Below are 26,304 nucleotides of genomic sequence, written 5' to 3' on the forward strand. Positions count from 1 at the left end.
CGTAACTGGTAAGTCTAGCGGATAAGATTTAGGACATAGCAACAATTATAATCCAGGTTATGTTGGTAAGGAACGAGTAAATGATGATCCAGATGAGATGGACCTATTCTACAGCATAAACAATATCTAATGGTTGTGTTTGTTGTTTTTGTGTAGGTTTTAAAGTTTTATATTGCATACTAAAGAGTTGTAAGGATTGGCAATCTGTTCAGGAGCAAACATAATATGATAATGAAATTCTACATCAGTTTCTCCACTATCCATAAACTTTTTTTTCCTTGAGAGGTCCTACTGCTAGGCCTAACTTGAATGGGAATTCTTTAACCAAGGAAGAGACATGAGAATAAAACGTCCAAGAGGGTCTTCTAGAAGCTCTCCATCAGTTTCTCCACTATCCATCATTTCACTGTCCCATATCCCCCCTTAATTCAACTATCACGCTTAAAAGTTTTCACCTCTCGTCCAGCACATGCCATTAGTAACAAAAACCTGAAATTCTCGAGAGCCCTGAAGTGTGCAAGCATCAATAGAACAGTCAACAAGATGCTCATATCTTTAAGCAAAAGTTGCACAGATCTTTTTTTCCGGACCCATGGTGCCAAAAAAAAATTGTGAGGTGTTTATTAGAGAGCCGTGGTGAGAATCTTTGCTCACATGGGCAGGCACAGGAATCCCTTGTGGGCACACGCAACGCGATCACACGATCGCACGGCACGACCGATGGGCCAAGAATAAAGACGGGGGTGTGAAATGAATGTGATGCCCTCTGCCATTTTGCGGGCTCGTGTGCTGGCCCTCACATGAACGAAGCGGAAAAAGAAAAAAAAAAAAGAGGAAAAGGAAGTGGCTTCAACTGGATGGCTTGGACGCATCCAGCAGGCAAAAAAGAAGAAGATATTTTAGGTATTTATTTTTTTCGACAAAAAGTGTGTGCCTTTGCATGATTCGCGACAGCATCTAGTACGTACATACGTGTTCGTCGGCAAGGCCAAATTAGTATTCTTTTATGAGTCTTAACCAAAATTATAATCTGGCACTGGATCTGCTTTTATGCATATATATGTGTAGCAACAAGAGGAAAGGTGGCGTCGACTTGCTTTTATATTTGTGCTCCTACAATGCGTCAATCGGAAAGACAGTGATGAGATGATGTGTCAGCGTTCGTGAGGGATCGGGCACGTGAAAAAAGAAAGGCGCCCGCTTTGTAAACTGTAATCGTGTGCAAGCAAGCACGTGTCATGTTCGTCTCCAACTGTCTTTTCGACCCTTTTAATTTTTGTGTAGGTGGAAACGTGAAACTCTTCGATCAGCCGAGTGCTTTCTGGTATTATGGTTGACACGTTTACTGTGCATCATCCAAACGTGTAAAGCTGATGGATCCTTCCTCGCATGCGTTTAACCAAGATCAACCCCACTAATAACAGATCAATAGAAAAATAAAACAAATTCATTTCTCTTTATTTATTTATTGTCCGATTTCACCTTGTTACCCTTTTTCTCCTGCTTTTTTTTTTGAAGAGCTTTCTCCTGCTATTTGTTGACAAAAAGAAGTTTGGCCGCTGACAAAGGAGAGGTTCGGCGGAGACGAGGGCGATTAGCCATGCAAATGACAGGAGAAACACTTGTTGACAGGGCACTTGGCTGGGCCGACATCTTGGCCTGCCTGGAAATGGGGACACGCTGAAAGGAACCATGGGCCAAGCCCCCATTTCCAAATCGACGCGACGAGCTTGATGAATTCCATTATTCGCAACCCAAAGGAATTTAATGCAACATCGAAGATACTGTACATGGCTCGATTTGATGAAGCCCCTTCGCGAGAACACCTGATCGTGTGCCATTTGTATAGATGCTCATCACTCGGAAGAAGTAGAATCCAATCCCGTTTGATTTCTACATTTTTTACTCAACTCTACATCTGATTTCGTTCTACTTCCTCTGCTATCTGCTCTGCTCGTTTGCTAAAGAATTCAAGAGAAGCCAATCAATGGCGTCGCGAGACGCGCTTGGTGGCAGCTGCGGCTGCCAGCTAGGATGACCTGGCCGCGCGCGCGGCGGCGAGCTCCCTGTCGAGCTCCTCGACGCGGCCCTGGTACGCGCGCGCGATCTCGACGGCCTCTGCCTCGGCCTCGCCCAGCTGCACGCACAGCCGCTCCTCGGCCTCCTCGGCCGTCTCCGCGCGCCGCCGCGCCGCGCCCAGCTCCGCGCGCAGCGCCGCCACCTCCCGCTCCAGCTCCGCGTTCCGCCCCCGCAGGAGCTCGGCCTCCTCCACGCCCGCAGCCGCGCCCTTCCTACGGGACGGCGTCGCAGCGCCGGTGGAGACGGACGGCGCCATTGCCGAGATGGAAACCTCGCTTCTGAGCTGCGCTTATGACCTGGTCGATGACGATGAGCAACGGAGGCGAAGGCGACGCGTATTTATCGGCGTGGCCGCGAGCCGGGAAGGCGTCCAGGTTCGATGAACCCGGGAGCGCGAGCGCCAACGAGGTGACCCCCATCGGCTGCTGGCGACTTGTGAGGTGAGCAGAGTAGCTGTAGAACTGTTCAGCTCGGGCCATGCCAAATCGCCAGTCGCCATGGATGGTGGACGGACGGGGACGGGGTCGACCGGCCGGAAAGCTGTGGAGGAGATGGGATCTCGTCGCGGCTCAGTTTTGTGGCGGGCGCCGATGGTCGAGCGGTGAATCCGGCGACACGCCGCCGGCGTTGGATCGCCGCTTCGGATAGGATGATGCTCCGTCGGCGCCGCAAGTTGCCAGGCGCCGCAGGCTCCGGGCCAAAGTTTGGTGTTTTGTATTCGGTCGCGACGTGCCAACTAGACAGAACCAGATTGTGGTGGTATGTGTTCACTGGAGTAGGAAGAGTGTGACGTGCTGACTATGAATGTGCACCAAATAACCAATGGTACTTGCAATTACAATGTTGCAAAAAAAATAATTAAAGAGGTAACTATAACTATAATAATCAGAAACTAGAAATTGTGAATCCATGCTTAAATCGTTTCTCCATTTTTCCTTATCAGAAACTAGAAATCAGAAGAAAAAATTTTGTTTGAACCAGAGCTCCTTAGTTTAGTGCAAGCCATCGATCTCAGGATCCAACGGCTACTAACGCAGGCGTTCCACAGCACCGACTGACATGTAGGAATGGAGACGTGCAGCCACCGCGCTGCGAGTGAGCGAGTCCGAGCGCGGCTTCGCTTCGAGAGGCGCACGCCGCGCCACGGCGAGCCACTCCCCACCCCCACTCGGCAGGCATCGCACGCACAGGGACGGCGGCGACATGCTCCCGCTCATCTCGCCTCCGGGGCTTCGCGCCGCCGCCGCCAACGCCAACGCCGGCGGCACTGCCACGCCCCCGCGGCCGTCCGTCATCCTCCCAGTTGCGCCCCCTCCTTCTCCTCCCCTTTCCTCACCTCGCGTTGCCCGTGTGCGTGACGCGCGGCGTGTGTCGTCGTAGTGGCGCAGGGGCTCGGGAACAACACGGGCGACTACGCGCGGCTCGCCGCGGCGCTGCGGGACGACCACGGCCTGCCGGCGGCCGTCGTGGCGCGGGTGACGCGCCCCGACTGGCTCCGCAACGCCGCGGGGCTCGCCGACGCCAACTACTGGCGGGGAACGCTCCGCCCGCGCCCCGTCCTCGACTGGTAAGCGGTGGCTGGCGCGTTCCGTCGAGCACGAACGCGATGCTCGCTCGGAATCATCGAGCCATCGATGAGGCGTTTCACCGAACACCGTGCTTGCATCGCAGGTACCTGAAGAGAGTGGACGAAGCGGTGTCTGAGGCGAGGGAACTATGTGCTCCAGGTTTGTCTTCCCAGTGCAGGAAGGAATAATCTATAAATGCTGATGATTCCTTAGTTGTTTGTAATTATTTGTAATAAAATAAATAAATTAGGATGTGATGAGCTTTACTTGCTGCTTATGTCTGTCTGAATGAAAGTTTTGGTATTTAGTGTTTGCTATGAAGTCCGTGAAATGATTCGAAATGAGTTACATACTGAATTTTAGTTGTTGATGCAAGTATCAAGCCGCTGAGCGACATGAATAAAAATGTCGATCCTGTGAATGTAAGAAGGCTTGTCTTAGTTCTGTACTGTTTGACACTTGCAGGTGGAAAGATATCATTGATAGGGCATTCAGCCGGGGGCTGGCTCGCACGCGTGTACATGGAAGAGTTTGATGCTTCTGACATAAGTTTACTGCTCACCCTTGGCACCCCTCACTTGTATGGTTTCTTTTTATGATGCTGTCTGGGTGCTTGTTCTAGCAGTCTGATGGTGGACATCTTTTCTTTTTTCTATTCATGCTAGAATTGAAGTAGTCTAAGATTAATGGTTTAGTTTTTATTGTTACATTTAGAAAAAAAAATGTGGTTCTTACCGTGGGCATGAAATTGATGAAAGTCGGCTTAGTACTTCATGATGTAATGCTAGTTAGACAGTATGCGTATATTGAATGTATCAGAATTGTGTTTTATCCGTTTCTACCCGTTCGGCCTTACCGAGAATCTAACTTTACATGAATATGTAACCATTGGAAATTAGAACTGGCTATTGGTGTGATGACCAAAATGCACAAAAAAAAATAATAGTGCCGAAATGAAATGAAGAACATACTTGTTTGATCCAATCCCCTTGTGCCTTGTTTTCTATGTGCATCAGGCCTCCTCCGAAAGGTGTACCTGGGGTAATTGATCAGACTAGAGGATTATTGAACTACATCGAGAAGAATTGTGCTCCAGCAGTTTATACACCAGAACTGAGATATGTGTGCATTGCTGGAAGGTACCTTCCTTTCAGGCTAGGATTTCAGGATCTTCTTTACTGCCTCCACATTGATCTTGTTATTGAACTTTGTTGTGGTTTGTGGTTTGCGTAACAATTTATTTTGCTGAGGATGCAAAATTGCTAAAACGAACACAGTATGATGTTCTGAAATGTGTGTGCTGTCAGGGTCCAACTTCACCAAAGAAAGAGCTTTTAAGCTCAAGTTAAGTTAGTAGACCTTAGGTTGACTAAACTGTCAAGTTTATCCTGAAGTAGTGAAAGTATAGTCCCACAGAGCATATAATTTTCTCCTTTTTGATATTTCAATTGATTCAGCACTCCAGCATGACGCCCATGTCCTGTATCCAGATACTTTCATATACCATGCCATCTCAGACTGTATCGGCAGGTACATCCAAGGTGCTCCTCTTCTGGGGGACTCTACAGTTGCTTCAGATGAGGTCCTAGCAGTGGACACTACTTCAGAAGGAGGTGAGGCTGTTATTATCAGTACCAATGATAAATCTACCCCATCAAGTGCCACATGGAGAACCCGATTCGTTGGACAAGGATACAAACAGGTAAGGGAGGATTTTATTGATCAGCTGAGATACAAGTACAATCTTGTGAAACAAATGCATCTGGCATCAAATTCTCTATTAGGTTTGTGGCCGTGCGGATGTGTGGGGCGATGGTGTTGTTCCTGAAATGGCTGCGCATCTGGAGGGTGCACTGAACATAAGCTTTGACGGCGTGTACCACTCGCCTGTAGGTGCTGATGATGAACAGAGGCCCTGGTATGGCTCCCCAGCAATCCTGAAGCAGTGGGTGCCCCACCTTCTTAACTGAGCTGACTTCTAGCTACCCGTCCAGAAACTGGAAGTGTTATCAACGTTGACATACCATCAGGGCATCTTGTGTAGTGTCGTTCATTGGCAATTTGGCCTGATAGTAACACAATCCTGGGCAATAGTGTTTTTTGTTCCGTCACACAATTTTTGTTCAAATACAACGGAAAACAGGAATTTCTTACTGTAAACCATATCTCTATGTATTATGTACGAGGCTCCTTTAATCCTTGAAACTTGCACCATTTTTGCTAACAAAAACTATCCAAAGGGAAACCTGTAGTTTTTTAAACACGACAAATCTCGAAACATCATCCATCCGCATCTTGTATGTTAATGCAGCGATGATAAGTCAACAAAGATATATCAGCACAGGCCCTCTGTTTTATGATGACATGAGACATGGTCACTGACATCAGGGTTAACATGCATGTAAAACGAACTGCAAACTGTGGCCACAATGCTTGATCACAAATCATTTAACTGCAATAAGGCGGGCGTAAACATGCGACTAAGATGTGCCATCAGCAGACTAACATTTCCCACATCAATTTGCATGAAGGTGCCCTCACAGGATCACAAGAGCAGCAATAACACTGGGAATCCTTTTTACATGCATCACACCCCAAACCCAACTGCTGAACACAAAGTCTGAAGTCTTGACACCATGACACAACTTTGGCTCAACTACCTAGTGGGGAGCTGGACTTAACATGGATCACAAAAGAGGCCATCCAATAAAGTCTTAGACGAAAGCACCATCATTGGCGCCATCTGCTGCTTCTGTTAGTTCTTCAGGAAGTGAGGGTTCAGTAGTTTCGAGATCTCCAGCATCCCAATCTTGTCCCTCCCACCAAACAAGCTTTTGAGTGTGGCATCACAGTTGATCTCTGTTTTTTTCGCCGGGTTCTGCAAATCAGTGAAAAAACAAATTTTCAGTACAAGACAGACTGTTTGAAGCAAACATCTATAGAACATTGGTATAATGAAGCAGACAGTGTAAACAAGCTACAGAGTACTCTGCAAACTAATAATTATATAGCAGCGAAAAATGATTCACAGACCATACTTTAAATAGACTTATTCTGCGGCAATACAAGTGCTGAGCAAAATCATCATGCCTTAATACAGGAAAGCAGGTCATGTCACCACAGCTAAATATTATATTCAGTGAAACAAAATCTGCGGTGCACATTATAACGCTACCATCAGAACATAAAAAATGCACGGGACCTGCTACATAATAATACAGCAGCGGCAAGATTGTGAGAACATTGTGGCCCTGCAACACAGCTCAACAAAACTATCATGTATGTGCCCAGCTGCTAATTTTACAACACCACTAAAAATTTGTCAAAAACATATGCTCCGTTGCTTAACTTTTCATGTATAGATGAAATGTTGAATCAAAACTGAACTGGAAAAAAATGAACAGCAATGCACCCTGATCCATTCTTTGTCAAAGGTTCAAAACACGTAAAAATACATCCCCAATAACATTGTTAAAGTAGGCGACATAATAACAGTATGAAGTTAAAATGGGTGATTCTACAAAAGAATCATGAATTATAGAGGACTGACTAGATCACTACAAACAAGAACTGGAGACTTGCTTATTGATAACATAAGGAGGCACAATAGGGCCTACAACTGCCCCCACCCCAACTAGGTACTGCTGAGATCACCATAGCTTCTGAAATAGAAAGGTTGACCTGAAACTTTTGGCATTCTCACGCACACTTGGATCCAAAAGCAAAAGGGGTAAAAAAAAATGACAACCTTTACCAAGCACCTACCCGTACCAAATACGACATCACCACTACGTCCAATGGATTTCCCTCTCCGAAACACTAACTTGCCAACGGAATCGTTAGCCCAACCAAACCCTAACTTAACCACACCAAAATTGATTTTCTTCACCCTACAATTCAAATCCAGCCAATACAACGCAACAACATCCAGCACATCAGGAAACTAGAAGCAAGGACAACCAGATTAGCAGCCATCACAACGCCGTTTAAGGCGAAAATCATACCTGGAGGCCGTTGGCCTTGATGTGGGCCCAGATGAGCTTGACGGCCTCGGAGCGGGCGACCTCGGGCTTGCCGCCGGCGAACCTGCGCATCTCCTCGGAGACCGGCACCGGCTTCAAGATCCCGCGCTTCTCCTTCGCCGCCGTCGCGTCCGCCTTGGTGACCTGTGGCGCCGCCGCCTTCTTCGCCCCCGCCGCCGCAGCCGCGCCCGGCGCCGGGGACATGACGAACCGGGACCCGCGGAAAACCCTAGCCACCGCCGCCATCTCGTTGCGAATCCCTCTCTCTCCGCGCTCGCTCGCCCCGAGGATTTGGATGGATGGATGGACGGAGGAGGCGAGGAGGGTTTGGGGGTTTAGGGTTACGGACTCTCGAGCGTTTTGTATTGGGGGCCCGGAGTGGGGACGGACTGGTGGAGGGAGCCGGGAGGAAAGCCGGGCACCTTTTGCATCTAAGCCCATGTGCTTCTTTTCATTCGCAATGATTTGGTTTACAAACGGGTCCCTGCATTCCGTGGGCGGCGGTGGTACACATAACTCGGTAAGCACTGAGCAGCAGCAAATCAGGAGGGTTTATGGCTTTTATCGCGAATTTAAACGGGACGTTCCACTTTTCAACGCAATTTTTACAATATAATAACGTCCTCTTGTTACATTTAAAGGATTCAGTAATACCTGTTTGAATTGCTTGCGCGAGCATTTCACCCCTCACTTATTTGTTCTGGTATCAGTTTCTTTTCGGCAAAAAAAATTGCATTCAATTTGCCAGCCACCTAGTGAGAGTGAGGGAGGAAAAAAAAAGGGGAGAGACGTCAATGAATGTGGAGCAGCTTCTTTGCACAGCAAGTTTACAATTTCAACAACATTTGCTTTTATCTGAAGAATTGCGTCCAACACACTGTCATTATTTTGGTCGTTACAATTGGTAGCAGAGGTTACACATTTCCACTTAGCATAGCAGGTGCCCAGCTGTTTCTTCTTTTATAGCCAGCCAAGTGATAAAAATATGGTCAGTTTCTTCCTCTTCCTATCTTCAATCCTTTGACCTTATTTCTTTCTAGTGTTACTCAAAAATGGGCAAAGCAAGCGGCTTATTCTTTGGCAGGTGTTCTGTGTCTCTTGAAGATGATGATAATGATAGTGCGGCCAAGGCCTTTGCCTGGGATTCTTTATCCATGTCCAAGAAGAAGCGATGCCTATCAACAGGGAGCATAGCACATGAGTTCAGAGTCAGCATCTAAGAGCGTTAAAGCACTAGCCAAATGGATGATACGTAATGGAAGGAAGGTATTTACCATCGGGAATCTGATGTCAATTCTGGGTGAAAGGCAGTTGCTAGAATGTTCCCTTGTCGTACCGCAACAATTACCCGATCTTTCGAATACACTTCTTCCTGCCAAATGCATTGCCGGTCAGTTGAGATAAGCTGACCTCATTCAGAATACAGAATTAAAAACTGCAACACTGCCAACACAAGTAACTTTGTTTCAATAAGAAAATAAAAAGGACTTAGCCAGAGCCCAAAAGGTACAAACAGATGAAAGACATATTATGCAGGCACGAAAGCAAATGAACAAGAAAATGCCACTGTGGCTGGAAGGTCCATTTAATGGATGCTTAGCAGACCAGTAATGTCCTAAAGACCTAAAGTGACAAACAGAGACAAAAGTGATAACAGTACTCATTAGTCCAATTTTCTGAATATTTGGGTTGCGATGAGTGAGAATAATCATCTCAGGCCTCAAAACCAACTCATATGTCTAGAACTTAGGAGGACTACACAAGAAGGCTACATGTAGAATCAGTAAGCTATCCCCACATCGGATTGGATCACAATCTTGTAATTGTTTTCCCAAATACTGCCATCTTCACTGTTCATTCAAGGACTAAAGGCAACTATGAACATGAGGAGAAATAATGAGCACTCATCCTAAAAAGCCAGTCTACTTGAAAGACACCAGAACTCAAAATTTGCAGACCATTGCACTATTATAGTCAAGAAAGCAATATGCAAACCTCAGCACCCTCCCCAGATGATATTACAATGCTTGGTCTGTTGGCAGGAACAGGGCAATCAGCCAATATTTCAACATCTGAACCTACTTCCAATATAGCAGGTGCCCGTATAAAAACACCACGGCATGTATCATTCCCTCCTTCCTTCTCAGCAAGCTTCGGCACAGAAAGCTCTGTCTCAAAGCTTTGGAGCTGCAAGATAAACAGTCTACAATCAAACATGATGTTCACATTTGTATTTATTTAAAAACCTTTCAGCATGCACAACTCAATAAATCTGTCCATCAAACAGACAACTTGCCCACCAAATTCACCTGACTCCCAAAAAAGTTACGGTGGACAGTACAATCTAGTCCTCCGACAAGTTCCTGGCCCCCTGTTTTTTGTCCTGCAAGTAACGATATTAAATTGTCATGACATTCTATTAACTGGTTTCTAAAAAAACAGAGCAATTATAAATTGGTGACCCACACACCTACTGCTTTGTTTGCAAGAAAGATAAGCCCAGCACAGGTTCCCCAGACAGGCTTTCCACCACTGACAAACTCTCGAAGTGCTGGAAACTGCAAAGCAGATGGAAGTGAGTTTTGCAAGCTACAAGCAAATATGCAGGTATTAAATATATAATCTCAGGCATGAAGTTCATGAAATGCAAATGCAATAAAGGAAGTGGCACTCTCCACTAAAACTATTTACTGGGAAATTATCTCATGGGAACATGAAGTGGCCACCAGCACATGAAACTATCTGCTGACTGAGAAGCCAAAAGCAGAAAAAAAATCCATAATGGGAGGCAATCAGCATTGGCCCACAATGCTAGTATGCTACAACCCCCTGTTCCTCACACAGAAGGTGGGGGCAAAAGGATACCCACACTTTCTATTCAGGAAATTTTAAAGTAAATCAGAAAATAATGAAAAAGAGGGGGGGGGGATCATGACACTAGTCTCTCTTTATTTCCTTTTGCTTTTCCAATTGTATCCTTTGACCAATACAAGGACCCACTATTTCCCTGAGAAATTCGGAAAAACTTGCATCCATTGTGAGATAGCAGTAATTAACCTAGCCAGACCAACTCAGCATTGTGCGAATCAATTTTTTTTTAAAAAAAAATGCAAACTATAACTCGTACTAAAATAAATTGCACCCAGAACATCATACACTCAACAATCATATTCTGAAATTGTGCTTTTCTGTCCAATCTCCATCATCCATCAAAGTATCAAACACTGCAGAACCATGATTCATTTCCAACTCTGTCATCAGCTTTCTAACCAAGGCAGAAGCACATCAGCACACACACCCAACTCATAAACATCAACCAATCCTTGGATTTCGCCAATCAACCAAGTCACGAGCGATGTTACCGACGAAGCAATCAATCACAAAGACGAAAGAGACAAGGAGGCGAGCAGAAGGGGACGGACCCACCCACCAGGTTGTGGTAGTTGGCGAGCTTGGCCATGGTGGTGCTCTCGCCGCCGGGGATGATGAGCGAGTCGAGGCCGAGGAGCTGCTCCGGCTTCCGCACCTCCACGCCCCTCACCCCGATCCTCCGCAGCGCTGCGCACATACACACAGAGACCAGCGGAATCAACGACACGACCATCCACAAGCTGCCCGTCGAACAGAGCAAATCGGATTCCGTACCGGCCAGGTGCTCGTTGTAGGAGCCCTGCAGCGCGAGGACGCCCACCACCGCCATTGCCCTCCCCTCCCCTCCTCCGCCTCGGGACGCGCGGTCTGGTGGGGGGCAGAGAGAGGCGGCTGGTGGCTGGTGACGTCACGGGGCGCGGAATGGGAGGGGTGGGAAGGGAGGAAGAAGCCGCACGTCGCCGAGGCGGCGGCGGCCACACGGGGATAGGCCGACCGAAACGTTTCGGAGCACGTGCCACGGCCACAGAAAAAAAGAAAAAATATTGGAGGCAGGCGACGGCCGCTCGTGGCCGTCCGATCGCCGAAGAGCCGTGCGCCCACGTCGGTGGGGAGATCCCTGCCGTCCGTTCAGGCCGGGGCCCGCCGCTGCGGGCCCGGTGTGGAACCAGCGGGCCGGAGTGACTGGCAGGCCAGATCCTATTCTGGGCCGAGCGGGGTCACCTGGGCCGGGCCGCCAAACCGTTCCCCTCCTGATCTGCCTGCGCCGATCCTGGCCGGAGGAAAGGGATCCGACGGCCAGAAACACCCAGGGGTGGACGGTATTTCGTTTACCGTCCACCCCCGGGCCCCTGGACGGTGCTTGGTTTACCGTCCCGCGCCGGCGTGGCTGCTAATCTGGTGGCGCGGTAGAATTAAGCATCAGAGTGTGTGTGTAGTGTGCTCTAATTTTTGTACAGCACGCGGTAAAACAAGAAATGAAAATTACGGCATGCATGGTTACTGCCACTAATTAGTAGTAATTAACAAACTGCAGTGTCAAAAGTGCATGCTTAGTAGGTTGATCGATCGCAGCAAGCATTAGCAGCGAAGGATGATCACTGATGAGCCATGACCGGCGAGCATGTCCGAGCTAGTTGCTCGTCACAGCTCGGTGTGCAGGATGGGCGCCGGAATCGTCAGGGCCACGGCCTTCCCCTTGCCGCCGTCGCCATCGTCGTCGTCGTCGGGGCGGTGGTCGAGCGAGCCGCCGCAGGTGCTGCTGCGGAGGCAGTCGGCAGCGGGGCTGACGCGGCCGTAGTCGAAGCCGATGGCGCAGTTGCAGACGGTCTGCACCTCGCCGCCGTCGCCGTCGCTGCGGCGCAGGTCGATGTCGCGGAGCACGATGCCGGTGCAGGGCGCGGCGTCGCTGCAGGCGAACCGGATCGCCTCGGCGCGCCGGGAGGTGCCCCTGATGTTGAGGTAGGCCACGTTGGTGACCTGCACGCCGGAGGTGGTGCTATTCCGGCAGCAGGAGCCCCGGGCGGCGTCGCAGTAGAACTGGTCGATGACGATGGGGTGGTCCACGCCGTCGACGGCCACGTTGGAGAAGCGCACGTTCCGGACGTAGCCGGCGCCGCCCTGCCACGTCTTGATCCGCACCCCGTTCTGCGCCCGGCTGATCCGCGCCGTGTCCAGCGCCACGTTCTCCACCGCCGCGAACGCCCCGTCCTTCCCCAGGCTCCCGATGCTGCCGCCGCCGCCATGGCCGGGCATCAGCATGAGCAAGTCGTCGCTGCTTAAGACAGACAGCCATGGACATGAACAAAACATCGAGTCGGCTCACCTGATGCCGTGGCCCGGGCCGCAGTCGATGTTCTTCATGCGGATGTTGAAGCTGGCGTTGACGATGGAGATGCAGTCGTCGCCGGTGCCGATGCGGCAGCTCTGGATGGAGACGGCGGTGGACTCGGCGACGTGGATGCCGTCGGTGTTGGGGCTGTCCTCGGGCGCCTCGATGCGAACCCCGGCGAGGCGCACGTTCCGGGACCGGTACACCGTCAGGTGCATCTGCTGCGCGTTCTGCACGCGCAGGCCCTTCACCCGCACGCCCCGGGACGAGTCGATCGTCACGGCCGTGGGAGCAGGCCTGCACGGCTGAAAGAAAGAAATGGCGGCGGATCAGTCAGGCGTACGTCAGGGACGACATGATCGAAGCAGCAATGGAGATTGATCTGGCAGGTTCTGAACAATTTGCCACGGTCGGATGATCGGATGAGTGAGGCACTGCACGTACGTTGGACTTGTTGACCTTGCAGGAGTTGGCCCACCACTTGGAGCCGGAGCCGTCGATGACGCCGCCGCCCTGGATGCGGGCGCCGGCGAGCCCCGAGAAGAGCAGCCACAGCCGCGGGCTCCGGGGGTCCCACTCCGACGGCTCCTCCGGCGCCACGATCGTCCCCTGGATCTGCAAGCCAACGAATCAATTCTCCACTGTATCCGCGCGCAATGCCTTCTCAAGTTCAAACACAACACATTATTATTGGTCATCGCCTCATCACCTGGATGATCATCCTGGCCTTGCACGGCCCCATGAAGGTGATCGCGCCGACCTTGTAGCGGCGGCCGGCGGGCACCAAGAACACCGCGTTGTCCAGTGAGCACGCCGTCTTCCACGCGCTCGAGAAGGCCTGACAACACCAAAGCCGCAGTCACCATGAAGAATCTTGCCATCACCATCAGCACGAACTGTCAAAGTGGCTAGTGCTGCGCTTGTCTAGGCCGCTTTGCTTGAGTTGCTCTAGCTCGCTTAGCAGCTAGTCCGCTGGTCGTGCGCCCGCTTGGAGCGTGCCCACGATGCCCAGCGCCGCGTCTCGCTCGCCACGCCCGCGCGTCGCGCTCGCCTGCAATTGCTCGGCTCTTGTATATGTACATGTGATGAGATCAATACAATTGTACATTGCGGTGCAAACTCTTTCATGGTATCAGCTTACCTCCGTTCCTAACTCCTCGCTTCCGCAACCTCCCACCCGATGGTGAGCCCTTCTTCTTCCTCTGGCTCCTCCAACCCCTTCGCCATGGGCGCCGTCGCCATCAACGCCTCCACCGCCCAACTCATCAGCATCAAGTCCCATGTTCCGGTCGTTCTTGATCTCGTTGCTGCCAACTACGGCACCTGGCGCACGTTCTTCACCAACACCCTCAAGAAGTTCGGTCTTCTAGATCATGTCGATGGCTCCGTCGACGTGCAGCTGCAGGTCTTCGACCCGGAGTGGACCCAGATCGACACATGTGTCGTTTCCTGGATCTACGCCACCCTCTTCGACGATCTGCTCTCCGCCGTGATCCAGCCCGACGACACCGCCCACTCCGTCTGGTCTGCCATCGCCACCCAGTTCCTCGACAACACGGTCCAGCGTACATCGCAGGCCCGCCAACAACTCCACGCCCTCAGCCAGGGCGACATGAACGTCGTCGACTACTGTGTTCAGATCAAGCGCCAGGCGGACATCTTGCGCGACCTTGGCTCCCCTCTCACCGACCAGGAACTCGTCATCACCCTCCTTGGCGGCCTCAGCGACAAGCTCGCCCACTGCGCGCCAACAATCTCGGCGTCCGGCATGCGGTTTCTTCAAGCCCGCTCCTTTCTCCACCAGGAGGAGATCTGGATCGCCGATCGCGCTCGCAAGGTCACCTCCACCGCTCTTCTTGCCGCGTCCCGCTCCTCCAACACATCTGGCAATGTACCTGCCACGGGATCAGCAGCGACTCCTCCGGCCTCCAACAACACAACCGCCACCAGCGGCAGGGAACGCTCCCGCAAGCGCAAGAAGCAATCCACCCGCACTGGCGGTGTGTCCAACACTCCTACCCCCAACCCTACGGCGCCGCACGGCGGCACCGTGCCGTCCTGGGTGAATCCCTGGACTGGTGTCGTCCAGGCCTGGCCCCTCGGTCATCTTCCTCCTGGTGCGCCGGCTGCTGGCGTCCTCGGGTCTCGTCCAGGGGCTGCTCCGCAGCAGTCTCTCACGGCCCAGCATTCTCCGGCCGGCTCTCTTCCTCCGGCGCTCTACCAGGTGCTCAATGGCCTCACCCTCCAGTCCTCGCCACCCAGCGCTCAGGACTGGGTTCTCGACACCGGCGCCTCCACGCACATGGCCGGCGACGCTGGTATGCTCTCCTCCACGTCTCCCTGTTCTTCTCGCATCATAGTTGGCAACGGTGCATCCATTCCTGTCCAGTGCACCGGTTACACCACAATCTCCACCCCCACCTCCCCACTTCATCTCCGTGATGTCCTCATTTCCTCTCCTCTTATTCACAATCTCATCTCTGTCCGCAAACTCACTCGTGACAATAACATTTCTGTCGAATTTGATCCGCTTGGTTTCTCTGTCAAGGATCTTCGTACCCGGGCGGTTCTCTTCCGCAGTGACAGTAGCGGCGATCTCTACCCCCTGAAGCAGTCTGCGCCCCTCCACCGCGGTCTCCACATCTCCATCGATCTCTGGCATGCCAGGCTTGGACACCCAGGGGCGCCAGCACTCTCCAGGATCCTAGACTCATTTGATTTCAAATGTTCTCCCTTCCACCCCCACACATGTACCTCTTGTCGGTTAGGAAAACATGTTCGGCTACCTTTTAAAGACTCTAGTCACATTTCACCATATCCTTTCTGTTTGCTTCATTGCGATGTTTGGACATCACCGGTGATTAGCAACTCTGGGTTTCAGTACTACCTTGTCATTCTTGACGACTTCTCCCACTATGTGTGGACGTTCCCGCTATGCCGCAAGTCTGATGTTGTGTCTACCCTCTCGACCTTCCACGCCTTCGTGCAGACACAGTTCGGCAAGCCCATTCTTGCTTTCCAAACCGACAATGGCAAGGAATTTGACAACACCACGTTTCACACCTTTCTAGCCGAACGTGGCATTGTCTTCCGTCTAACCTGCCCCTACACGTCACAGCAAAACGGCCGTGCGGAACGCATTCTTCGCACCCTCAACGATTGCGTCCGCACCATGCTTCTGCACGCTGCCATGCCCTATCCTTCTGGCCTGATGCGCTGAACACAGCCACTTATCTCGTCAACCGAAGACCTTGCACACTACGTGTTCATGCTTCCCCCTTTCTTCTCCCGTTCGGCCAGCACCCGGAATACGATCATCTTCGTGTTTTCGGCTGTCGATGCTTCCCCGACACCAACGCGACGGCTCCACACAAACTCGCACCACGTTCTGTGCCTTGCGTGTTCATCGGTTACCCGGACAACACCAAGGGCTATCGGTGCTTTGATCCCTCGACTCGCCGCGTTCTCACCTCGCGTCACGTCGTGTTCGATGAACACGTCTTTCCCTTCCGCCAGCCCCCATCGTCCATGACTTCATCCCCTCCCCCACCCCAGGTTCTGGTCGAACAAATTCCCATGTCAGCGCCGCGCCGCGCCGGCCCGTCTCCCGCGGCCATCTCGCCAGGTGATCATCATGCTCACCAGCCTGCCGGTGCTCCTGAGCCGGATGCCCTAACTGCACCAGCTCCAGCATCACCCATCCACAACTCACCAACTTCCCCTCCCACAGCTGACACGCCTCCTGCGTTCCCCACCGCATCGCCACCCCCTACCACTGCCCCTGCAGGCCACCCTATGATCACACAACGCAAAGCTGGCATCGTCCAACCCAACCCCAAATATGCTCATCTTGCCACCGCTGACTCCGTGCCTCGATCTGTTCACTCCGCTCTGAAAGATCCGGCTTGGCACGCAGCAATGCAGGATGAATACGACGCCCTGCTGTCCAACGGCACCTGGCAGCTCGTCCCGCGGCCTAGCCATGCCAATGTGATCACCGGCAAATGGATCTTCAAAAACAAGTTCCACGCCGACGGCATGCTGGAACGCCGCAAAGCTCGCTGGGTCGTTCGTGGGTTCTCTCAGCGTCCCGGTCTTGATTTTGATTAGACTTTCTCCCCCGTCGTCAAACCGGCCACCATCCGCACTGTCTAGCATCTTGCTGCTGCACGCAATCGGCCAGTACACCAGCTCGATGTGAAGAACGCGTTCCTCCACGGCGATCTCACAGAACGGGTCTACTGCCAACAGCCAGCCGGCTTTGTCGACCCGGCTCGACCCGATGCTGTCTGCCTCCTTCGCAAGTCCCTTTATGGGCTGAAGCCAGCACCGCGAGCCTGGTTTCAGCGCTTCGCCACGCATCTTCACCAGCTGGGCTTCACACCGTCCAAGGCTGACAGCTCGTTGTTCGTGTACCGGCGCGGCCACGACGAGGCACACCTCCTCTACGTCGACGACATTGTCCTCTCCACATCGTCCACGCGCCTCCTGCAACACGTCGTCGGCCAGCTTCGTCTTCAGTTCGCCATGAAGGACCTCGGGCCGCTGCACTTCTTCCTCGGCATCCAGGTGCGGCGCACCGACACGTGCTTCCTCCTCTCCCAGGCGCAGTACGCCGCCGACATCCTGGAACGCGCCGGCATGCAGGATTGTAAACCTGCCTCCACACCCGTGGACACCAAGGCCAAGATGTCCGGCAACGACGGCCGTGCGCTCGACGATCCAACATTCTACCGCAGCATCGTCGGCGCTCTTCAATACCTGACGCTCACGTGCCCCGACATCACCTATGCCGTCCAACAAGCGTGCCTCCACATGCACGCTCCCAAGGACGTCCACTGGTCCTTCGTCAAGCGCGTGCTCCGGTACGTCCATGGCACCATGGACATGGGTCTGCAGCTCCGGCGTTCTACCTCACCGTCGCTCGTCGCCTACTCCGACGCCGATTGGGCCGGCTGCCCCAACACACGCCGTTCTACATCGGGCTTCTGCGTGTTCCTTGGCGATTCACTCATCTCCTAGTCCTCCAAACGCCAGGTGGTCGTGTCTCGCTCAAGCGCCAAAGCGGAGTACCGTGGCGTCGCCAATGTCACCGCCGAATGCTGCTGGCTGCGACATCTCCTCACCGAGCTCAGTGTTCCCGTGGACAAGGCCACCATTGTCTACTGTGACAATGTCTCCGCCTGCTACCTATCTGAGAACCCGGTTCATCGTGGTCGCACAAAACACGTCGAGCTGGATGTGCATTTTGTCCGTGAGAAGGTTGCTGTGGGCGATGTCCGTGTTCCACACGTTCCTACACAAACATCAGCTCGCTGACATCATGACCAAGGGCCTGCCGTCTGTGCTCTTTGAGGGTTTTCGGTCCAGTTTAAGCATTGTCCGGGATGCTCCAACTGCGGGGGGTGTCAAAGTGGCTAGTGCTGCGCTTGTCTAGGCCGCTTGCTTGCAGTTGCTCTAGCTCGCTTAGCAGCTAGTCCGTTGGTCGTGCGCCCGCTTGGAGCGCGCCCACGATGCCCAGCGCCGCGTCTCGCTCGCCACGCCCGCGCGTCGCGCTCGCCGGCAGTTGCTCGGCTCTTGTATATGTACACGTGATGAGATCAATACAATTGTACATTGCGGTGCAAACTCTTTCACAAACTAACTGACCAACGACGTTCGATCGAACCCGTTCGTGGACGCGATGCATGTTCAGCGCTCGTAAATTATTCAGAAAAGAAAAACTTTGCACACAAAAAGATTCAGAAAAAAAACGAGGAAGAAATGCAAGTGATCAAAATCGATCGGGTGGAGACACAAGACGTGCAGCTAGCAGATGCAGATCACATCCCCGTTTCTTGACGCACTGAATCTCCCGGCGCGATCTGCACGCTGCACGCGGGCGAAGGATGGGGTCATCGAGTGATGAAGCTAACCAACCGCCGAAGATGCCGCCCGGGGGGGGGGGGGGGGGGGGGGGGGGAGCATCTGGAGTCGTCGCCATCAGATCCCCCCGTTCTTGATTGGCAAGGTCATCATCACATACAAAGTGTGTGCCTCCTGAAATCGTAACGTCTGGATGCTATCTATCCTTCATGCCACTGTCACTGACAGTAACATGTCATAGTATAATCCTACGTTTCCAAGTAAAACAACAGATCGATCTACCACGCGTCTAATTTTCTTTTGTTTGACTGGTCAGTTTGTGAGAGGAAATTTAAAATCATTCAGAATTTCAGACAAATATGAAACTAAAATCAACGCATATGTAAACCAATTCGGACAGAAGAAGAGAGCAACGTTATATTTTTACTGATCCTGAAAGCAACTGATCTAGCGCCGCAAATTTTGTTTGACTCGTAATATCATTCGGGCAGATTAAGTAAGCTAAGAAGCTACAGATTTGGGCTTGTTACAGAAGAAGAAAGGGTTGCGTGTTTGTTCAACCTTGGCCTCAGCTTTTAGTTATAGGTGATGACACATGTCCTGGACGCACTAGCTAGCATCGTACAAGACATACTTATGAACCCATCTAGGCCTCATCATTGGAATACACATCACGAAAATGGATACACCTCATGATCTCCTTTCTCGAAGAAATTTATGAGACTTGTAAGCAAATGTACATGGATTGCTAGATAATCCAATCTCTTTTTTTTCCTCTGAATTATTATGACTCATGATCAATTCCAACTTGTATGCCAGTTGGTGGCATTCTCAATGATAAAGGATTCCTGCCCCCAAAAATGAAATTTTTATAGTATGCGCGTTGAAGTTTTGGGGTCAAAAAAGATGGAAGCAAAAGTGAAATCAACCGGAAACGCTTCTGAAAAGTTTTGTCACTGTGGAGTGTCACCGAGCTTCACCATTCTCACGCACGCAAGCGTGATGGAAGCGCGTCAGACGCAACGATTAGCAGAGATGATTAGCAGCTGCGCGGCGCAGCGGAGACGGCGATCGGCGAGCTCACCTCGGTGTCGTCGGCGTCGCCGTCCCCCGCCGCGCTGAAGGTGTCGACGTTCACCACGTTCCTGCACGTCGCCGCCCGCTCGGCCCCCTTCCCCCACACCATGATGTGGCTCTCCTCCGCCTCATCGTCGTCGTCTTCCTCTTCATCCCACTTGAAGAAATCCTCCTCCTGGTCAGCTTCTCCACCACCGTCTGCCCACAGCCTCAGGAACCTCTCCCCGTCCTCACCTCCTGCTCCGCCAACGCCACCGTCGACGCCGCCGCCCGCCGCCGCCCTCGCCACGGCGAGGAACGACAAGCCCACCAGCAGCAGCACCAAGAGCAGCGTCGCCCGCATGCCGCCTCTCGTCCCTGCCCCCATTGCGCGCCCCGTGGTTGATCCTATAGCTTCTGCAGCAGCGGCTCACGCAGGCAGGAGGGTGTCTAATGGCGCACGCGCACGCGTATGATCTCTCGCCTCGCGAGCGTGTGGCGGTTTATAGCAGAGAGCCGGGGAGGGAGCTGATTAGCTGTGCGCGGCCGGGGGGAGGCGATCGATCGAGTGGGAGGAAGAAAGAGGACGAGCGGGAGGACTTGAAGTGCAAGTGAATGATAAAATGTGCGTGCGACAGAGGAAGGTGTGGTTTATGCTTTACTCATCCTCTGGAAAAGAAAAAACAAAAGAGAAGAAGGCCCCCCCTCATTTCCCTTGGCATTTTCTCATCATTTTGCGTCGTCCATTTCTACCAATCCACTTATTTGCAAAACGTAATTCCTTGCAAGGCAATGCTAATAGTGGTAGGGGCTTGGATAGGCCCAGCAGCGAGAAACGGCCAACTTCTCTGCTTGAGTCATATTGTTCGGACGTTCAGAGTGTGCATACTGACATTTTGCTTCTTCTTCTTTTCAAAAACTGCATGCTCACATTTTAAGACATGAAGTAGTCGGAATGAAAAGTATTTTTCTTTCCAATAAAAATTCGGCAAATCTCTTGCCGTCCTTCCGAAAAAAAAACATTCTAAGACGTGAAGGCCATGTCACGTTGGATAATTTTGGCGCTGTGATGTCTACTGGTAAATTAAATTGACGGCATCCTCACGGATTTATTATATATATTTATATGTATATATGTTATTCCAGTAATTGGCGACTTCCGTTGGAACCGAGTATGCATGTGCGAATGGCCGTTTGGCACAAGGTCGTCCTCGTCCGGGGCAGTTTCGGTTTGGCTTTTCATGAATGGTGATGGCCTACGGCATGCGTATTGTTCCAGGGATCCCACGAACCGAAAAAAGTGAAAGCCCGCTAGTACTACCGATGCTCCGAAGCAGCAGGTGGCGGCACCGAGCGGAGCGACATGTTCTGTTCATCATTGCGGATCCACCATGGGGCTCCACTGACACGGCTCCAGGTGGATCCTCGCCATCGATCGCCACGGCTCTTCGATTGTCCCCATATTCAAGAACCGCAAAGGATAAAACATGAAGGATAACCAATGACTTTCGTGCGAGATCAAAAATCACCTTCCGGTCAACTTTTCTTCAAAAATGGGAGACAGAAATCAAACTAGATTCACACAAAATTTCGCCTATTCAGGCTGGATTCAAACCACATTGCATTGGTTCAGGATGCTGGCTCTCTGTTATGGCAGCAGGGCCTGGATGGTTCAGATACAGCGACGGCGAGCCTACGCATCACCGTCCAGATGCCGGTGCAGGCCAGGTGCTACCTTGAGATGCACACCTTTCCGTTCGCACAGGGAACCCTGGCTGGTTGTGCCTGCCCCCGCCAGCGGCCACATTGCATTGCTTGCGGTGCTGAGCTTGCTCATGCTCCACACACATTGTTCCTTCCTGCTTGTCGGGTGCCACAATTAGGGACACCCTAATTGAGGTACTAAAACCACTTTCAAAAACACAAACATATATTAAGGCAACTGGGCCCACGAAGGCCCACGGCCTATTTCTCCCTCAGAGGAAAGGAAAGGACTCAAAGAAGTCCAGCATGTGGCCCAGCCACATCCCCCTCGGGCAGGTGGCCAATCTCCGCCTCGCTCGAGGGTCCCTCTCAGGCCCACCGAACAAACTCCGCCCCGCTCGAGGGTAGCGGATCTACCCTCGGGCGGGTCACTCATCTCCGCCTCGCTCGAGGGCTCCCCTCGGGACCCTCGACCGCGCAATCGCGTTTCCGCCTCGCTCGAGGACAGCGGACCTGCCCTCGAGCGGGTGGCCAATCTCCGCCTCGCTCGAGGCCATCTCTCGGCACAAGGGACAAATGGCCCCGCCGCCCAACCGACCGCCGTACAAAGGCATTAAAGGCCAGCTACTCCGCCACGGCTCAAAGGACGGGCGGCGTCAGACTGCCACTCCCGCAGTGGATGTGACCGGCGTCCCGTCCACTGACCCCAGTCACCGCTCTGCCACCCCAGCCGCTGTAGCAGCCCTGTGGAGCATTCAACGCGGTACAAGACAAGTTGGCGCCGCCCCCGTTACTGTCACGCCGACATCAACCATTCGAACACACCTCCCCCTGGGGAAGGGGTCTGGCGATGTCACGTGCCCTTCCGGGAGGGGCACTCTGCATGCGTGGGCAGGGCCCCGGACCTCTCTCTTGTGGGGTCCGGGACTTCCACGCGCCCCCGGACCTTCTAGTGCGCACGCTCGCACCCCGACCAGGGGGTCCGGGACCGTCCCACGCCATTACTACCGCTGGGACTCTGCGGGACGACGGGCACAATCTTCGCAGGGCCAAGGACGGAGCCCAGGACGACAGTGACGCGCGCCGCCTTCCCACAGTACACTTTCTACAGTGTTCGACCACTATACCCGCAATTCGGGGGAAAACGACGACTTCCGCGCCCCTACACTCCTGTACGCCGCCCCTCCTTACAACTATAAAAGGAGAGGGTGGGCTTCCTTTTGCGCAGGCTGATCGACTCTCTCCAATCAAAGGTTGGAAGTAAGTTCTCTGAACTCCCCCTCAGAGGACTCTCAGCACGACTGAGCACTCATCTCAACCAACTCCACCTCTAGCAGAGACTTGGGAGCTTCTCTCCCTCTCTCGCCTCGCTTGTATCCCCTACTACGAGCACTTCGGGTGCAAGATAATACAGTGCCCTCGCACACCCCCTTTGCTGGACGTACGGCCCCGCGGCCGGAACCAGGATAAAACCGTGCGTTACTGTGATTGCCTCTTGCATCATCATCTGGGACGAGGAAACACGCAGCATTTACTAGTTGGGATTCAGGCCCCACGGGTCGGAACGCCGACAGTTGGCGCGCCAGGTAGGGGCGCTGCGTGACTTTTTCTCTCTTTTTCCCACTTGATCTCCAGGAATGGCGAGCAGATCGAACCCATACCCTATGGGTGTTTCGGATCCGTTTCCAGCGGGACGCGCGATCTCGTTCGGGAGTCTCGAGTTCAGGACAACCGGCAACGGTTACCTCATGCAGCTCCTCTCCTCCGAACGCAACCTCATCACTCCGACTTTGCCAGCCCGGTGCAACAGGCGCTCGGGTCAGCGTTCGCGACAAGCACGCGCGGAGCGGCGTCGTGCGGCACGCCACAGCTCCCCCACGTGGGTCGAGGATAGCGTGTCGCAACTCAGCATCACGACCAATGGGGCAACCGTTTCGCCATCGCGTGCCTCGGCGTCATCTGCGCCGGCACCATCGCCTGCGGCAACACTAGTGCCTCCCAGGGGGGACTCGACTTCGGCGTCGCCCTTCCCCTTCGGGATGCGCAACGCTGCCGCCCACGCCTCGTCAACCGTCGCTGACTTCATCGAGCGTGGGGATCTGCCGAGTTATCATCTTCGATCGATTCGCAGCCCCATCGCGTCATCTCCTGACGAATCCTACCCCGAGACGGCGAGCTCGATCGCCGACGACATCGACTTCTTCATGACCAACTTCGTAGCCGAGGAGGCCGAGGACTACTCCGGGGCCCGCGACCCCGACGCTCTCCGCGCGTTCCAGCTGGCGACGGCCTATTGCCTCACCTGCTCCGAAGACTCCAGCGAGGGGGATTTCGATCCTTCCCGGGAGTGCTTCATGGTGGACCTTGCGGACGAGCAAAATGACAACGCCCCAGGCAACGACGAGGAAGCCGGGGCGGACGCGCGGGCAAAGCAACCAGCGAACCCGCCTGCAGCGCCTTCCTCGTCAAGCTCGGCGGCGCGACAGGCCCAGCTGGCGCAGCTCAAAGAGCTTCAAGCCAAGCTCGACGAGCAGCGTCAACAAACCCAGGAGCTACGCGCCGCACTCGAGCAGCAGCGTGCCGTGCCTGGTGCACACGCCCAGGCGGCGGGACGTGTTGCCCGGGAGCGCATCCTGGCCGACGACAACGTCGACAAATCTCCGGAACTGAAGACGGCGGGCGAGAAGCTCGTCGCTGCGGCTTACCTACTCCAAGCTATGCCCGAGCCATCGACACCTTCGGGCCGCAACCTGCGCCGCGAGGCACAGGAGCTCATCGAGCAAGCTGCCGTGCAGCAGGCCGAGAGTTCTGCGTCTCGCATGCGCTCGAAGGCCCCGGAGCAGTGTGATGGGACTGCGCACCAGGACCATGAGGTCTCCGTGCACACACCCCCAGCGGCGAAGGGCAAAGCAGCCGTAGCGCCCGGCGCGAGGACACCCTCGGTGCACGAGCGCATCGGGAGAGTTCCCGTAAGGGAGCGAATCCGTGACACTCGCGGGCACGCTGGCGACGGCGACGCCCGCAACGTCATCAACGGCAGGAGGTACACCCCTCGACGGGGTGGATGCTTCGACCCCGAGCACGACAGGGGTGAGTCACCAGAGCCTCCGGGCACCCGGGTGTTCAGCCGGGAGATTCGAACCGCGCCTTTTCCCCCGCGCTTCCGACAACCCAACACCCTCGTCAAATACTCGGGCGAGACTGATCCTGCAGTTTGGCTTAACGACTACCGCCTAGCATGCCAGCTAGGCGGTGCGACGGAAGACGCGGCCATCATCCGCAACCTTCCTCTCCATCTTGCTGACGCCACACGAACGTGGCTCGAGCACCTGCCTGCGGATCAGATCCACAACTGGGTCGATTTGGTCCACATCTTCGTGGGCAATTTCCAGGGCACGTATGTTCGCCCTGGGAACTCTTGGGACCTCAAAGGGTGTCGCCAAAAGCCCCGCGAGTCCCTGCGTGACTACGTGCGACGCTTCTCCAAGCAGTGCACCGAGCTCCCCAGCGTCACCCACGTCGAGGTCATTAACGCTTTCCTCGAGGGTACGACGTGCAGGAACTTGGTGCATGAGCTTGCGAGAAGCCGACCCGTTAACACCAATGAGTTGTTCGACGCTGCCACCAACTACGCCGCCGGCGAGGAAGCGGTTGGTGCCATCTTCGACGACAAATCGAGCAAGCCAAAGACGATGCGCCCGCGGAGGGCGGCAGCGTCAAACCCAATGCCCCCGCCAAGAAACTGAAGCGGGGGAAGAAGGGAAAGAAGCCGGTCCCACCAAGCCAGCGCGGGTCAAGACAGGCAGGGGACTCCGAGGAGGCCTTTGCAGCTACCCCAGACCGCAAGGGACCTCGAGGCCCCCCTCGAGGCGGTGGTGGCCAGTTCGACGACATGCTTAAGAAGCCGTGTCCTTACCACAAGGGCCCGGTCAACCATACCCTCGAGCAGTGCGAGATGCTCAAGAAATACTACAACCGCGTCGCGCATCGCAACGAGGACAAGAAGAAGGATGCTGGTGACAAAGGTGGAGATGACGAGTTCCCCCCAGTGGAGAACGCCTTCTTCATCTTTGGAGGAACAACGACGAATATGACTTCTCGGCAGCGCAAGCGTGAGCGCCGCGAAGTCTTTTCCGTTACCAAAGCCACGCCATCCTACCTCGACTGGTCGAAGGATACCATCGCCTTTGGCCGCGAGGACCACCCCGACTACGTCCCGCATCCGGGACGGTATCCGCTCGTTGTCGATCCCATCATCGGCAACACTCGCTTCTCCAAGGTGCTCATGGACGGAGGCAGCAGCCTCAACATCATGTACGCCCCTACCTTGGAGCTCATGGGGATCGGACTGGACAAGCTTCGCCCCAGCAAGTCGCCATTCCATGGCGTTGCGCCGGGGAAGCGAGTCCAACCCCTCGGCCAGATCGATCTGCCTGTATGCTTCGGCACAGCTGCCAACTTCCGCAAGGAGGTTCTTACTTTCGAGGTGGTGGGATTTCGAGGGTCCTATCATGCCATCCTTGGTCGTCCTTGCTACGCCAAGTTTATGGCTGTCCCCAACTACACCTATCTCAAGCTCAAAATGCCGGGTCCGAAGGGCGTCATCACCATCGGCTCTTCGTTCGAGCACGCCTACGAGTGCGACGTCGAGTGCGTTGAGCGTGCGGAAGCTCAAGCGGAGGACGAGGCCCTCGCAGCCACCCTCGACAAAATGGCGAGCGAGGCCTTAGACTCCACGCACCGACACGCCGGAAGCTTCGAGCCCGCCGAGGGTATCAAGAAAGTACCCCTCGACCCAAGCCACTCCGAT

The 26,304-nt window shown here is 53.7% G+C and overlaps 5 protein-coding genes across 5 annotated transcripts; 1 reads left to right on the forward strand and 4 right to left on the reverse strand.

Moving 5' to 3' along the window:
* Window positions 1-1,730: 1,730 nt before the first annotated feature.
* On the reverse strand, window positions 1,731-2,410 carry LOC120712001 (protein RESPONSE TO LOW SULFUR 3-like). The gene has a single exon (XM_039997716.1). The coding sequence runs from the start codon at window positions 2,333-2,335 to the stop codon at window positions 2,030-2,032; it is 306 nt and encodes a 101-aa protein (XP_039853650.1). The 5' UTR covers window positions 2,336-2,410; the 3' UTR covers window positions 1,731-2,029.
* A 733-nt stretch (window positions 2,411-3,143) lies between these two features.
* Window positions 3,144-5,852, forward strand: LOC120711758. The gene is made up of 7 exons (XM_039997423.1): window positions 3,144-3,381; window positions 3,468-3,646; window positions 3,751-3,806; window positions 4,113-4,227; window positions 4,664-4,786; window positions 5,178-5,349; window positions 5,432-5,852. The coding sequence occupies exons 1-7, from the start codon at window positions 3,283-3,285 to the stop codon at window positions 5,615-5,617; spliced, it is 930 nt and encodes a 309-aa protein (XP_039853357.1). The 5' UTR covers window positions 3,144-3,282; the 3' UTR covers window positions 5,618-5,852.
* A 174-nt stretch (window positions 5,853-6,026) lies between these two features.
* On the reverse strand, window positions 6,027-8,064 carry LOC120711913 (protein TRI1-like). Its single transcript, XM_039997620.1, has 2 exons — window positions 7,652-8,064; window positions 6,027-6,525 (listed from the first exon to the last, which is right to left on the reverse strand). The coding sequence occupies exons 1-2, from the start codon at window positions 7,913-7,915 to the stop codon at window positions 6,403-6,405; spliced, it is 387 nt and encodes a 128-aa protein (XP_039853554.1). The 5' UTR covers window positions 7,916-8,064; the 3' UTR covers window positions 6,027-6,402.
* A 396-nt stretch (window positions 8,065-8,460) lies between these two features.
* On the reverse strand, window positions 8,461-11,557 carry LOC120711832 (probable pyridoxal 5'-phosphate synthase subunit PDX2). The gene is made up of 7 exons (XM_039997523.1): window positions 11,315-11,557; window positions 11,100-11,227; window positions 10,140-10,227; window positions 9,979-10,052; window positions 9,665-9,856; window positions 8,944-9,041; window positions 8,461-8,844 (listed from the first exon to the last, which is right to left on the reverse strand). The coding sequence occupies exons 1-7, from the start codon at window positions 11,367-11,369 to the stop codon at window positions 8,712-8,714; spliced, it is 768 nt and encodes a 255-aa protein (XP_039853457.1). The 5' UTR covers window positions 11,370-11,557; the 3' UTR covers window positions 8,461-8,711.
* Window positions 11,558-11,951: 394 nt separating this feature from the next.
* LOC120712067 (probable polygalacturonase At1g80170) lies at window positions 11,952-20,669 on the reverse strand. The gene is made up of 5 exons (XM_039997802.1): window positions 19,819-20,669; window positions 13,579-13,707; window positions 13,314-13,484; window positions 12,864-13,174; window positions 11,952-12,767 (listed from the first exon to the last, which is right to left on the reverse strand). The coding sequence occupies exons 1-5, from the start codon at window positions 20,176-20,178 to the stop codon at window positions 12,182-12,184; spliced, it is 1,557 nt and encodes a 518-aa protein (XP_039853736.1). The 5' UTR covers window positions 20,179-20,669; the 3' UTR covers window positions 11,952-12,181.
* Window positions 20,670-26,304: the final 5,635 nt, after the last annotated feature.

This window comes from Panicum virgatum, chromosome 1K (assembly GCF_016808335.1).
Source record: "Panicum virgatum strain AP13 chromosome 1K, P.virgatum_v5, whole genome shotgun sequence".
Classification (NCBI taxonomy): Eukaryota; Viridiplantae; Streptophyta; class Magnoliopsida; order Poales; family Poaceae; genus Panicum; species Panicum virgatum.

What these genes read in the sequence shown, in the direction of transcription:
- LOC120712001 (XM_039997716.1), bottom strand. Translation starts at nt 2,335, where the DNA reads ATGGCGCCGTCCGTCTCCACCGGCGCTGCGACGCCGTCCCGTAGGAAG.
- LOC120711758 (XM_039997423.1), top strand. Translation starts at nt 3,283, where the DNA reads ATGCTCCCGCTCATCTCGCCTCCGGGGCTTCGCGCCGCCGCCGCCAAC. An exon ending in TATGTGTGCATTGCTGGAAG is followed by an intron (nt 4,787 to 5,177) that starts GTACCTTCCTTT and finishes CTGTATCGGCAG; the next exon opens with GTACATCCAAGGTGCTCCTC. An exon ending in TTGGACAAGGATACAAACAG is followed by an intron (nt 5,350 to 5,431) that starts GTAAGGGAGGAT and finishes ATTCTCTATTAG; the next exon opens with GTTTGTGGCCGTGCGGATGT.
- LOC120711913 (XM_039997620.1), bottom strand. Translation starts at nt 7,915, where the DNA reads ATGGCGGCGGTGGCTAGGGTTTTCCGCGGGTCCCGGTTCGTCATGTCC. An exon ending in TCAAGGCCAACGGCCTCCAG is followed by an intron (nt 6,526 to 7,651) that starts GTATGATTTTCG and finishes ACTGATTTGCAG; the next exon opens with AACCCGGCGAAAAAAACAGA.
- LOC120711832 (XM_039997523.1), bottom strand. Translation starts at nt 11,369, where the DNA reads ATGGCGGTGGTGGGCGTCCTCGCGCTGCAGGGCTCCTACAACGAGCAC. An exon ending in CATCTGGGGAGGGTGCTGAG is followed by an intron (nt 9,042 to 9,664) that starts GTTTGCATATTG and finishes TGCATTTGGCAG; the next exon opens with GAAGAAGTGTATTCGAAAGA. An exon ending in TTGACATCAGATTCCCGATG is followed by an intron (nt 8,845 to 8,943) that starts GTAAATACCTTC and finishes CCCTGTTGATAG; the next exon opens with GCATCGCTTCTTCTTGGACA.
- LOC120712067 (XM_039997802.1), bottom strand. Translation starts at nt 20,178, where the DNA reads ATGGGGGCAGGGACGAGAGGCGGCATGCGGGCGACGCTGCTCTTGGTG. An exon ending in GCGACGCCGACGACACCGAG is followed by an intron (nt 13,708 to 19,818) that starts GTGAGCTCGCCG and finishes TGGTGTTGTCAG; the next exon opens with GCCTTCTCGAGCGCGTGGAA. An exon ending in GGCCCGGGCCACGGCATCAG is followed by an intron (nt 12,768 to 12,863) that starts GTGAGCCGACTC and finishes CGGCGGCGGCAG; the next exon opens with CATCGGGAGCCTGGGGAAGG.